We start from the raw sequence: 14,538 nt of genomic DNA on the forward strand, positions 1-14,538 counted from the left end.
TGTTTCCTGGTTTCTTTACTGAAACCTAGGCATAAGCACAAGAACTCTGCAAAAGTAACAATTCCCAACTCTGACATTTCTTGTTCTAAGTTTTTTGCCGTTCTAATTTTTAAAGGTATTTTAAATCCATAATGCAAAAGTTTTGTCATTGTTAACTTGCTCTTCAAACTCTGCTGTTCTGGTCTCTTTGCCTCTGAATTGTGGTAAGCCGATGTAGAATCACTGGACTACTTGCCTACCCATTACTATAATTGTACTTGCCAATCTGAGTCTGAGGGTATTGAAAGAGGCTGTTTAATTACATACTGAGAAGATACCCCATGTGTATTTAAACTTATTTGTTTGGTTCTGAGTCATTCTCTGTTGGAACGAACCCACTGTTTTATGTATTCTGTAATGTGGCACACCCCATCAACTTTAAATAAAGCCAAAAGACACAGTAAGTGTCCTGTTTTCAGACTACTGTGTATCACGTGTGTCTAATATTCCTAAAGACCTACTTATTCATGTCTGTACATATACTTTTGTACTCGGGCAGTGACTGACTTTTACTGGTATTATTAACATGTAAAAATGGGCATAAAAACAGTCTCTGTCCTTTTTGCTTGTTAGAAAATGTGATCTTACAGTAGATCAGACCTAGGAGTTCCATGGACTTTTCCATCAAGGATAGCACACCATTTTATCCTGCTAATCTTCTAGTTTGTTTGTTTGTTTATTTTTTTTCCCCAGCATCTCTTATTATCTGCCCTTCTAGGTCCTACCCATCTTTAGAAGCTAGAAAGAAGAAAGCTCTGTGATTCAGAACACAGATTCTGGAGCCAAACTAGTGGGAGTCAGACTGCTTGGCTTTGATTCCTGGCTTGAAATTGTACTGGCTGACCTTAAGCAAGCTACTTAATCATTCTGTATCTGTTTTCTAGCTGTAAAGTGGGAGTAGTTAGCCCTTACTTCACATGATTGCTGTATGTATTACACTGTTATACATGAAGCACTGAGAACTATTACCATTATTACTCTGACATTCCATAAAAGTAAAAAAGATCAGCTAGAATTTCAGTTAGTAGGATAATTCACTTGACCGAATAAGCATTCTTATTAAAATTTTACTCAATCACTAAGGGAACTCTGGTCGTTTGGACTCATTTGCTTTCAAAAACCAAAAACAAACAACTGAGCACTTCTTCTGAAGGACAAAAAAATACAAGAGAAGATCTCTTAATAGAAGAGCAAGATTAAATACTTTGCATTCAAATATACGGACTTGTGCCCATGGCATGCTGAATTCTATTGCCTTAGATTACTCTCTGACATGCCCTTACATTTACATCTCACAAATGGAGTTGTGTGTCTATGGCGTGTCAACTGTATCTTCCTCCTCAACCTTTTTATACATTTTATACTTACTACTGCAATTCCATTCTTCATTCTTTTTTTAAAGTAGCATATAAATAATTCCTTTTTATGTTTATTTATTTTTGAGAGAGAGTGAGAGAGAGAGAGAGAGAGAGAGTGCACCCACGGAGGAGGGGCAGAGAGAGAGGGGGACAGAGGATCTGAAGCGGGTTCTGTATTGACAGCAGAGAGCCCGATGTGGAGCTTGATCTCATGAACCATGAGATCATAACCTGAGCTGAAGTTGGACACTTAACTGAGCCACCCAGGCGTCCCACAATTGTATTCTTTAAATAGTATGTAGGGGTGCCTCGGTGGCTCCATCAGTTAAGCATTGGACTCTTGATGTAGGCTCAGGTCATGATGTCACGGTGGTGAGACTGAGCCTAAGCGTGGAGCCTCCTTGGGATTCTCTCTCTCCATGTCTCTCTGCTCCTCCCTTGCTCCCACATGTCCCTCTCAAAACAAATAAACTTTAAAAATAAATAAATAAATAAATAAATAAATAAATAAATAAATAAATGTTATGTAATCTGATAAACTACTGATGTAAAGGAAACTGTTTCTATGTAAACTAGGCTAAATGTTCTGGAATATTTGAAAAAGATAAGTCATTTTAAAAGCTGCTGTTGATTTAATAACAGACCAGAAAACGGGCAAAATTCTAGATGAATTCCAGCATCAAACTGCTTCCCAAGTATCTTGATATTCTTCCACTTTAAAGGAATTAAAAAGGGACGTAAGATATAATGCACTTGGACATGATTTATGCAAGAAAGGCAAAATGGAACTCCTAGCAGCTGAATGGTACTCAAAGATTCTTTCCAAATCAAACATGGATGAAAAAAAAAAAGCCATATGTTCATGTACTTGCTGTTTAAGTTCATATTTAAGGTACACAGGGATTTTTTTTCTTTTCCTTAAAATGGTTCTCACTTTAACAGATGGCACATGTGCTTGGCCAGCATCCTTTCCAGCCTCAGAAGCCAGTTCCTGTACCGATCACATACCTGTGTGAGAAGAATGTTATCAAATAGCAGTTGAGTTTCTGATTGATCTTTAGTGATATCTGCATTGGCATTCATCCCAAAGATTTCTGGTGCAGGGTTCAGCGGCAGAGTCTTTGTGTATTCGATGTAGCTTTTGTGCTGCAAAGATGAATAGCCAAGAGTCAGGAGGCTAGAAATCAATTATTCTGTAGAACTTTCTCAGTGAAAGAGATAATTTTCAATACTCAAGTTATTAAGTGGATGAGCCTGTGAAACTGGACACCGAATGCTTTTATTTTCTTTCAACCTGGGGCAAAGTTAAAAAAAAAAAAAAAAAAAGGACACATTTAGGGAGAAAAAGAAAATGTTCTGTACAATTGGAATGGATTTTAAAATGGAGAGAGGGATATCTTGGCCATCTCATTTAGAAAACCTTCTGGAGAAATTTTTCTATACCACATTTGATGATGATTGTTCTTAATTTATTGCAATATTTTCTTTCTCTTTATTCTGATTTTTCTGTTTACTCTTGTGATAAATCCATGTAATTCAAAAAGTAAAAATTACCCAAATTTTTATTATACTGACAAAGTCGCCACTAACGTATCATTTTATGTACATACACACGTTTTACGTTTTATTTACATGGACTTCTGTCAAAATTGCATGCCTTTCTTTATGCTCATATAACCATACAAACATTCATATACATATATGGTGGGTGCAGGTGGGGGATTGGTCACTGATGGTTTTTTGAAACGGGTCATGTTACATATACCTGACTTTATCTTGCCTTTTTCTCACTTGACAACTCATCACTGGAGATCTTGATACTCATGGCCCCACACATGTTGACTTGCTCCACTCACTTAGTGACCTAAGCTCTGGGACTGATTTTCTCTTCATCCCCATTGACATCTGCTCTCAGCTAACATTAACCCGAATGGATGTTAGGGTTATGGTATGTACCTCTGTTGTATGTGGTCATATGTTTAGTTTTCAATATGTATCATTTTGACTTTTAGGAATAAAATGAGAACCAATGCAATTGTCCTGGCAGTCCCTAGAAGTCTAGGGACTTCTATCTATCACTTCTAGTCTAAAACTGTGTGATACACATCTTCCACTAGGCAGGCCTGGAAAAAAGAGCAGAAGGAAATGGACTCTTGCAGAAGCTGGTTGTATAACTCTCTTCCCCTTTCTACCTGTGTGGCCTTGAGCAAGTCTTTCAACTTTAGTGAACCTGCTTTCTTATCTGTACAAAGGACAGAGTAAGAATAGCGATGTTAATTCGGTGCTCTAGTGAGATAAATACCTATACTGCATTGTAAATAATTAAGCATGATCTAAATATTAACTATTATTAATATTATTTATTTTTTGAATGTCTATTGATTTTTGAGAGAGACAGAGACAGAGTGTGAGCAGGGGAGGGGCAGAGAGAAAGGAAGACAGAATCCGGAACAGGCTCCAGGCTCTGAGCTGTCAGCACAGAGCCAGACGGGGGGCTCGAACTCACAAACCATGAGATCATGACCTGAGCCGAAGTTGGCCGTTCAACCGACTGAGCCACCCAGGCGCCCCTGCTTTTAATTTTCTTGAAGGTCGTACTCACATCACCAGAAGGAGGGACGAAATAGATGCCACTTGAGTCGAATTTATAGTCTGGATTTTGAACTAATTCTGTGCTAAAGAATTTGTTTAGAATGCTACGCAGCGTGCGCCGGTCCCAGTCGTCGGTCACCCTGCCTCCGTAATTGCATTCCCCGGTCATGTACCGCAGAGCGTCATAAGGCAGTTCCTAGAATCGAGAGTTAAAGTCACTCAACAGCTAAGAGTTCTCAGCAGCAGGTTAAGCAGAGCTGTGGTTCCTGTTTGCACATGTTATTAAATGAAACTGCTTACAAAAATTTGTATTAAACACAATCTCCCTTTATATACTTCTCTGCTAATTGTTGCAATTTCCTCCAGGGTCTTTGTCACCTTGTGTGGCTTGTCATTTTCATTCAGTCAATGCCGAAAACAGAATTCATCTAGTAACTTGTGCACTCGCTCACTCAACCAACACTAATGGACCACCTACTACATGCCAGACACAAAAGGAGACCATAATTCCATCCTTGAAAATTTTGCATTGCTGAGTGACATTCAAAACAAATCCAATATAATTCAGAGATGATCAGTGTTAACTTCCTTCACCACTTTTTCAGATCCCTGCATACTTTGCCAATTGGAATCACTGTAGAAACAATTTTGCATATAATTTTCCACCACATCTCCTATTATGAGATACTTTTTACCATTTCATGAAGTACTCTTAAAATATTTTAATAACTATCTTTTATAGGGAACATTTCAGTTACTCCTAATTTTCTGTTTTCTGTTTCGTTAAATATACTTTTCTTAAAATTTTTAATGATTCTTAAATCTAGATTCTTGAAAAGGAAATTACTATATCAAAGGTAGGGAGCTGATAAAAAGCAATTGATTAATGTCACCAAACTGCTTTTCTGAACAGCTGCAGCAATCATGGGAATCAGTTTAAAAATTTTTGTTAATGGTTGCCCAAAGATAATTAATATTGTGTCAATTTGCATTTCTAGAATACCAGTGAAATTCATCATTTTTTCCTGTTTAATAACACTTGTTCTGTGAACTAGCCTTCTACCCATTTTTTTCAGTTAAACTTTTAATAGCTTTACTTGTATAAGCTGTTTTATAAGTTGTCCTTTTTAAACAAATTTGTGGAAATATTTTTTCCTTTTACTTTGTTTTTTCATAATATTCTCTGGTGTGAAGAATGTAAAAATGTTTATGAGTGCAAAAGTACTGATTGTTCATCTAGCAATTTCTTTTCTCCTCAGCATAAATACTTACACATCCACCAGCAGTATAGAGAATTCTATTTCTCACTGCTCTCAACAAAACTGAGCATTATCATTTAGAAGAAAAAGTTGACATTAGACAATAACATTGTTTTTAGGTTATTTTTAAAATATACATATTTTTATTTCAAAATAATCTCTACACCCAACAAGGGGCTTGAACTTACAACCCCAAAACAAGAGTCTCATGCTCTACCAACTGAGCCAGCCCATTTTTAAGTGCATTTTACTTTTTACTGTGATATAATTGACACAAACATCATATTAATTTGAAGTGTATAATGATTTGGTATTTGTATATATTGTGAAATGATCACCACAATGTGTATTTAACATGTCATTACACATGATTACATTTTTTTATAAGAACTTTTAAGATCTATTCTCAGCCGCTTTCAAATATGCAATACAGTGTTATTAACTATAGTTACCACGCTGGACATTACATACATTAGGTTATATTTTTGACATTTACACTTTAAAAATATTTATTCAGCATTTGTATTTATTTTGAGATAGGGAGGGGCAAAGAGAGAGGGAGAGAGATAATCTTATGAACCCGTGGGATCATGACCTGAGCCAAAATCAAAAGTTGGATGCTCAACTGACTGAGCCACCCAGGTGTCCCCCTACTCTGTTCTTCTTTGTGTTTTCCTCATTTGAATGATTCTATTTATTATTATTATTATTGTTATTATAACGTTTTACACAGATACTAAAACACTTGGTCAGATAAATTTTAGCTATCTCTTCAATTTTCTTTTCTTTTTATTTTTAAGATGTTTAATTGTTTATGGTATTTTTGATATAGCAATGTGTTTTTTTGCTTATTCAATTTAAATTCTGGTTGGTTAACAGTGCAGTATTCGTTTCTGGAGTAGAATTCAGTGATTCATCACTTACATACAACGCCCAGTGCTCATCACAAGTACCCTTCTTAGTACCCATCACCCATCTAGCCTATCTCTCACCGATCTCCCCTCAGCAACCCTGAGGAACAGCAACCCTGTTTGTTCTCTATCACTAAGAGTCTCTTATGGTTTCTTTCCCTCTCTTCTTTTTGCACCCCCTTTCCATATGTTCATGTGTTTTGTTTCTTAAATTCCACATATGAGTGAAATCACATGGCATTTGTCCTTCTCTGACATATTTTGCTTAGTGTAATACACTCTATTTCTATCCACATCATTGGAAATGGCAAAATGTCATTCTTTTTGAAGGCTGAGTAATATTCCATTGCATATACAGACTTTTTAAAAAAATTTTTAAAATGTTTTAAAAATTTACATCCAAGTTAGTTAGTATATAGTATAATGATTTTAAAAGCAGATTCCAGTGATTCATCTCCAGTGTTTTCCAGGGTGGCTGCACCAATTTGGATTCCCACCAGCAGTGTGAAAGTGTTCCTCTTTCTCTGCATCCTCACCAACATCTGTTGTTTCCTGGGTTATTGATTTTAGCCATTTTGACTGGTGTGAGGTAGTATCTCATTGTGGATTTGATTTGTATTTCCCTGATGATGAGTGATGTTGAGCATTTTTTCATGTGTCGGTTGGCCATCTGGATGTCTTCTTTGGAAAAGTATCTATTCATGTCTTTTGCCCGTTTCTTCACTGGGTTATTTGTTTTTTGGGTGTTGAGTTTGATAAGTTCTTTATAGATTTTGGATACTAACCCTTTATCTGATATGACATTTGCAAATATCTTCTCCCATTCTGTTGGTTGCCTTTTAGTTTTGCTGATTGTATCCTTCACTGTGCAGCTTTTCATCTTGATGAGGTCCCAATAGTTCATTTTTGCTTTTGTTTCCCTTGCCTCCAGAGACGTGTTGAGTAAGAAGTTGCTGCGGCTGAGGTCAAAGAGGTATTTGCCTGTTTTCTCTTCGAGGATTTTGATGGCTTCCTGTCTTATGTTTAGGTCTTTCATCCATTCTATTTTTGTGTATGGTGTACGAAAGTGGTCCAGGTTCAACCTTCTGCATGTTATTGTTCAATTTTCCCAATACCTTCGTTGAAGAGACTGTCTTTATTCCATTGGCTATTCTTTCCTGCTTTGTCAAAGACTAGTTGGCCATATGTTTGTGGGCCATTTCTGGGTTCTCTATTCTGTTGCATTGATCTAAGTGTCTGTTTTTGTGCCATACTTTCTTGATGATTACAGCTTTGTAACATATCCTCAAATCTTCAAATTCAGGATTGTTTTGGGTATTCGGGGTCTTTTCTGGTTCCATACAAATTTTAGGATTATTTGTTCCAGCTTTGTGAAGAATGCTGGTGTTATTTTGATAGGGATTGCATTGAATATGTAGATTGCTTTGGGTAGTATCGGCATTTTAACAATATTTGTTCTTCCTATCCAGGAGCATGGAATCTTTTTCCTTTTTTTGTGTGTCTTCTTCAATTTCTTTCATAAGCTTTCTATTCTTTTCAGTGTATAGATTTTTCACCTATTTGGTTAGGTTTATTCCTAGGTATTTTATGGTTTTTGGTGCAATCATAAATGGGATCGATTCCTTGATTTCTCTTTCTGCTGCTTCATTATAGGTGTATAGGAATGCAACCAATTTCTGTGCATAGATTTCATATCCTGTGACTTTGCTGAATTCATGGATCAGTTCTAGTTTTTTGGTAGAATCTTTTGAGTTTTCCGTGTAGAGTATTATATCATCTCTAAAGAGTGAAGGTTTAACATCTTCCTTGCCGATTTGGATGCCTTTCATTTCTTTGTGCTGATTGCTGAGGCTGGGACTTCCAATACTATGTTGAATAACAATGGTGAGAGTGGAAATCCCTGTAATGTTCCTGACCTTAGGGGGAAAAGCTCTCAGTTTTTCCCTATTGAGGATGATATTAATGGTGGGTCTTTCATACATGGCTTTTATGATCTTGAGGTATGATATTTCTATCCCTACTTTCTTGAGGGATTTTATCAATAAATGATGCTGCATTTTGTCAAATGCTTTCTCTGCATCTATTGAGAGGGTCATGTGGTTCTTGTCCTTTCTTTTATTAATGTGATGTGTCACTTGGATTGATTTGCAGATATTGAACCAGCCCTGAACCCCAGGTATACATCACACTAGATTGTGGTGAGTAATTCTTTTAATGTATTGTTGGATATGGTTTGCTAGTTATCTTGTTGAGAATTTTTGCATCCATGTTAATCAGGGAAATTGGTCTGTAGTTCTCTTTTCTATTGGGGTCTCTGGTTTTGGAATCAAGGTAATGCTGGCCTTGCCTTGTAGAATGAGTTTGGAAGTTTTCCTTCCATTGTTATCTTTTGTCACAGCTTCATAAGGATAGGTGTTAACTCTTCTTTAAATGTTTGGTAGAATTCCCTGGAAAGCCATCCAGCCTTGGACTCTTTTTTTTTTTTTTGGGGGGGGGGGTAGATTTTTGATTACTAATTCAATTTCTTTACTGGTTATGTGTCTGTTCAAATTTTCTGTTTCTTCCTGTTTGAGTTTTGGTAGTTTGTTTCTAGGAATTTGTCCATTTCTTCCAGATTGCCCAATTTATTGGCATGTAATTGCTCATAACATCTCTTATTATCATTTGTATTTCTGCAGTGTTGGTTGTGATCTTTCCTCTTTCATTCTTGATTTTATTTATTTGGGTCCTTTCTCCTTTTTCTTTTTGATCAAACTAACCAGGGGTTCATCAATTTTGTTAATTCTTTCAAAGAACTAGCCCCTGGTTTCATTGATCTGTTCTACTGTTTTGTTTTTTTATTTTGTTTTTTTTGGTTTCTATAGCATTGATTTCTGCTGTAATCTTTATTATTTCCTGTCTTCTGCTTATTTTGGGTTTTATTTGCTGTTCTTTTTCCAGCTCTTTAAGGTATAAAATTAAGTTGTGTATCTGAGACCTTTCTTCCTTTTTTAGGAAGGTCTGGATTGCTATATACTTCCCTCTTATGACTGCTTTTGGCTGCATCCCTGAGGTTTTGGGCTGTGGTGTTATCATCTTCATCGGTTTCCATGTACTTTTTAATTTCCTCTTTAACTTCTTAGTTAACCCACTCATTCTTTAGTAGGATTTTCTTTAATCTCCAAGTATTCGCTGTCTTTCCAAATTTTTTCTTTTGGTTGATTTCGAGTTTCATAGTGTTGTGGTCTGAAACTATGCACGGTATGATCTCAATCCTTTTGTACTTGTGGAGGCTGATTTGTGTCCCAGTATGTGATCTATTCTGGAGAATGCTCCATGTGCACTTGAGAAGAATGTATTCCATTGCTTTAGGATGAAATGTTCTGAATATATCTGTTAAGTCCATTTGGTCCAGTGTGCCATTCAAAGCCATTGTTTCCTTGTTTATTTTTTGTTTACATGATCTGTCCACTACTGTAAGTGGGGTGTCAAAGTACCCTACTATTATGGTATTATTGTCAATGAGTTTCTTTATGTTTGTGATTATTAAGTCCCTGGCTGTCATTTCTTCCTGTTCTTTTTTTGGGGGGTGAATTGCTTCTTTTTTTCATTTTGGAGGCAAAGAAATAATAAAATTAAAAATTAGAAACAACACAAAAAATCGAATAATGAAAGCTAGATCTTAAGTGTGTTTTGGCCTGGTTGTTGAAACAAGCTTGATAGAATAGAGAAAAAAGGGAAAGAAAAGAAAAAAAAATAAAGAAAAAGAAAAAAACAAGAAAACATTTAAAAATTTTAAAAATGTATACAATAGAATAAAATAAAATGAAGAAAGTAAAATAGACTAAAAAAATTACCAAAAAATTAAAAAATATAGTAAAAAATTAAAAATATATATCTAAAAAGAGAAAACAAAAATAATTTTTCTGTATCCAAGAAAAAGAGAAAAAAAATGTTGAACCAGCGAACAGAATGAAATCTGAATGAAATTACATCCAGTTTCCCGTAGAAGTCGAATTATTAAGCACTTTATAGTCCATATACTAAGCAGGGGGAGAGACTTGTGGTGGTCCTCTAGGGCTTGGTTGGCGCAGGTGGATGGGGCTTGGTGTAACAACTCTGTTCTCCACCAGGTGGTGCTGCTTAGCTTACCGGGGCAGATCAGTGTATCTGCAGGTGCAGGAGAGGTGCAAATGGGGTCACCCAGCTTCCCAGTGTCCAGCATCAGAACTCTATGCTCTTACCGACCGGCCATCAGGCACCCCTCCTTTGTCTTCGCTTCTGTCCACTCCCCGCTTCTGTACTGTCTGTGACCAACCCGTCAGCTTGCCAGGTGGCACCTCTCCCAAATTTTATCTTGACAGGGTTGTGTTTCCAAACCCCTCACTTCTGAGGGTCCTGCGGCGTGGGCCTGCTCCAACCCTCTGGCAGAGGGTCTTGCCGAGCAATGGCTGGGTGCTGGCTTGCCCCTGGGAATGCTCATGAGACCGTGCTGCTGCAGAGGCCCAGAGACTGTGTCCAGGTGCCAGCCTGTCCCAGAGAAAGTTCATGTGATTGTGTAGCAGCAGCAGTTCAGGGACTATGGTAAATCCCAACACATAACAGGTACCAGGCTTCATCACATCCTAGTGACCTTGTCTAACACCAGCAAACATTGCTGTTCTTCAGGGTCCACCTGGGACCTTTTCCCGTGGGGATGCTGCATGGCCTCTACCAAATGTCCTCCTGGTAGGGGAACCACCTCTCCCTGGGTGGCCCGAGGACCCCTTGGACCTCACCTCACTGCTCCTGGGGAATCACCCTTCCCATCAGAGCACCGCCAGGTATCGAGCTGCAGAATTTATGACGTTGCACTCCCCTGTTTATAGAGTCCTAATACTATTGAAACCCACCCCTCTCTCCCTTTCTCATTCAGACCCTTGTGCGTGTTTCTCCACTCTTTCTCTCTCTCTAGCTGCTTTTAGAGGGAGTGCTGTTCTTGTACTCTCACCCCTGTCTCTGACCTCTCTCTGCAAACAAAATCAGCCCCCTACCCTCTACAGCTTCTCTCTACCCCAGTTCACCTCTCCACACTGTGTACCCGCTGAGTTCTGTGGCTCAAGTTACACAGGTTGTTGCATTAATCCTTAGATCAATTTTCTAGGTGTGCAAAATGGTTTGTTGATGACCTAGATGCATTTTAGGGATGAGAGAAGCAGAGAACTTCCACGCTGCTCCACCATCTTGGCTCCTGCCCCTTCAAGATCAACATCTTCTCCATTCATCAGTCAATGGACATTTGGGCTCTCTTCCTGGTTTGGCTATTGTTGATAAGCAAGGTTTTAGAAGATAGCAATCTTTTACTTTGGGATTATTTCATCCTCTTTGTTCTTTCAGGCCCTTCTTGCCATTATCTGTTAAAAGTTAGAGTATCTATTCCACATTCCTGGGATCCCACTTTGAGGCATCTCTTCAATAGAAATAACAGCACTAAGGACGAGTAGCTAGTAGGGGTTAGAGAGGGGAAATTTATCAAATTAGAGGTTGGAAATTATGAGACTTGTTATTTTTTAGAAGTGGAATAGAAGGCAGAGAATTCAGGAGAACAGGTTTCAGTGACCAAGACCTTGTAGAGAAATAAACAGAACCAGGAAGGAGAAGTCCAGCATGTTTTTGTCCTTATTGTGAGGGGAGTTTGATGAGACTACTTGGACTTACCTTGTTGACAGGTCCCCACCTCATAAAAATGAAACGTAGCAAGAAAACTCATTGACAAAGTAAATAGGTAGTGAATGAGGTAGACCAAAGGTGAACCACCTGGCCCCTGGGAGGGCTTCCTGATGCAGACATAAGATGAAGTCTAGAAGGGAAGAGTTTGGTCTATGTCAAAAGGGTTAAAACCTGTCAACATGCCTGCCAGCTAATGGGGAAGATGTTGTTTCTCTCAGCAGCTTGATCACAACCAGGGCCAATCACATTGGGGTGTGCATTTTCCCAGGTGCCTGAGCACCCTGGTTGGGGTTGCAGAAATGATGGCAGTTGCTTCTGGGCCTATTGTTAGGAGGGTTGAGATCATGAATGGGGAGACAGTGTACATGGAAACAAACCCTAAAGTCAGCAACTTGTATGCAAAGGTGAACACAAAGTCGTCCATTTTAGCATTGCTTATTAGCAAAAAATAAAAAGGAAATAAAATTCTAGTAGTCAACAAAGACAAATGCTACGTAAGCAGCCATTAAACAAAGATCTCTATTGGGGCACCTGGGTGGCTCAGTTGGTTAAGGGCTGACTATGGCACAGGTCATGATCTAGCAGTTTGTGAATTTGAGCCCCACATCAGACTTTGCACTGACAGTGTGGAGCCTGATTGGGATTCTCTCCCTCCCTCTCTCTCTCTCTCTCTGCTCCTCCCGACTTGTGTGCTCTCTCTCAAAATAAATAAAATAAACTTTAAAAAAAAAAATAACCAAACATCTCTACTTTGGAAGTTGTCCACAATATTTTCAGAATGAAAAAAGCAAGCTGAAAGTGAGTATGCAAATATGTTTGTGAGAAAAAAAGCTTGTGTATATGTTGTGCTTATGTATATATGTATCTATACGTGTATAGGAAAACTTCTGTGCAGATATGTCCTAAGCTGGAAAATTAGTTGCTTTGCAGTAAGAGTAGGGTGAGAGAGAGAGGGTGGGCCTTACACACACACACACACACACACACACACACACACACACACCCCTACCAAATCAAGAAAAACAAAGTAGTTGTCCATCTGCTAAGTAGATTACATGTACCTTTTACAGTTTAATTTTTGTTTCCTGTCTTTAATCCAACAAGAATTACACAGTATAAATAATCTAACTTAATTTTTTTCCAAGTAGCAAATAATCAATTATTCTATCATAAATTATTGAATACTTCTCCCATTTCCTATTCATTTAATTTTTAAAAAAATTTTTAAAGCTTATTTATTTCTGAGAGAGAGACAGCATGAGTTGGAGAGGGGCAGAGGGAGAGGGAGAAAGAGACAATATCAAGGAGGCTCAGTACTACCAGCACAGAGTCCAATGTGAGGCTTGAACTCACAAAACTATGAGATCATGACCTGAGCTGAAACCAAGTTGGGTGCCTAATTGACTGAGCCACCCAAGCGCCCCGGCCTATTCATTTTAAATGCTACAATTACGATGCTAAATTTCTAATGGTAGTAGTGTTGCCATTCTTACTGAGAGCTTAAAGATCTTTCCACTCATCATGGTTCATTTATAAAACAGACACTGAGCCATATACCACATATACATATTTAGGCACTAAGGAAAAAAGGGTAAACAAATCAAAGTCACCATACAGTCTAGTGGCTTACAATCTGACAAAACGTGTTCCCCTTCTGAGCAAAATTTTGTAGTTCCCAGTGTCCTACATGTATCACCAGCTCTGTCAAGGCTACCAGAGCAAAATGGCGGTGGGTACCCATGTTTCTGGCTATTCGGCTAGAGTATGTCAGGGAAAGGATAACAGTAGATCATGAAGGGCCAAAAAAAATATGGAATCATCTCCTGCTTTTATATGTGCTCACCTACAATGATAAGGATTCTCGACACAATGCTGGACAAAGTGACCCTCAGCCAAAATGGCATGTAGAAATGTGCCAACAGGGAGGCACACTTGGCTCCTGAGTCTGAGATGGTTATTCAAGAAACACTCCCAAAAGTAGACAAAGATTGGGCATAGGAAAGCGCACTCAGAGCAAAGGAAAATATATGCCAAGGCTCAGAGATGTGAACGAGCACATCACGCAGACAGAAAAGCAAGTAGACTGTGGGCATGCAGTATAGCAGCCCCCCCGCCCCACCTTATCCTTGGAAGAGGTGTTGCCAGGTACCCAATGGATGCTTGAAAGCACAGAGAGCTGTTTTGTCCTATATATACATACCGATGACAAAGTCTAATTTATAAATTAGGCACAGTAAGAGACTAACAACAATAACTCATAATAACTAATAATGAAATAGAACAATTAGAACAATATACTATAATAAAAGTCAAGTGAATGTGGTCTCTTTCAAAATATAGCACTGTATTCACCCTTCCTCTTGTAATGATGTGAGATGGTAAAATGCTTACGTGACAAAACAAAGTAGGATGAATGATGTAGGCATTGTGACGTAGCATTAGGCTACTACTGACCTGCTGATAATATGTCGGAAGAGGATCATCTGCTTCCAGACCGCACTAGACCGCAGGTGACTAAAATTGAGGAACGCAAACCATGATAAGAGGGGTCTGTTTTTAGGGCATGGGGTAGAGCAGGAAGGAGGGGAGTGGAGGGAGGTAGGGCGTGCTTAAGGAGGGATAAGGAATAACTGAGTGCCAATGACTCCCAGATTTCTAGCTTGAGTTTGGGTGGGAGGTGGTTCTATTATT

At 38.3% G+C, this 14,538-nt stretch overlaps 1 protein-coding gene across 3 annotated transcripts in view; it reads right to left on the bottom strand.

Annotated features, from left to right (window-relative positions):
* DNAH7 (dynein axonemal heavy chain 7) overlaps positions 1 to 14,538 on the bottom strand; it is a 264,436-nt gene that overhangs the window by 15,581 nt on the left and 234,317 nt on the right. For all 3 annotated transcript variants that reach the window (XM_042994954.1, XM_042994955.1, XM_042994953.1), the window contains 2 exons: positions 4,000 to 4,185; positions 2,406 to 2,543 (listed from right to left, as the gene is read on the bottom strand). In XM_042994954.1, coding sequence (XP_042850888.1) covers positions 2,406 to 2,543; positions 4,000 to 4,185 — 324 coding nt within the window. The remainder of the gene's footprint in view (positions 1 to 2,405; positions 2,544 to 3,999; positions 4,186 to 14,538) is intronic.

The sequence above is a fragment of the Panthera tigris genome, chromosome C1 (genome assembly GCF_018350195.1).
Source record: "Panthera tigris isolate Pti1 chromosome C1, P.tigris_Pti1_mat1.1, whole genome shotgun sequence".
In the NCBI taxonomy this organism is placed as follows: domain Eukaryota; kingdom Metazoa; phylum Chordata; class Mammalia; order Carnivora; family Felidae; genus Panthera; species Panthera tigris.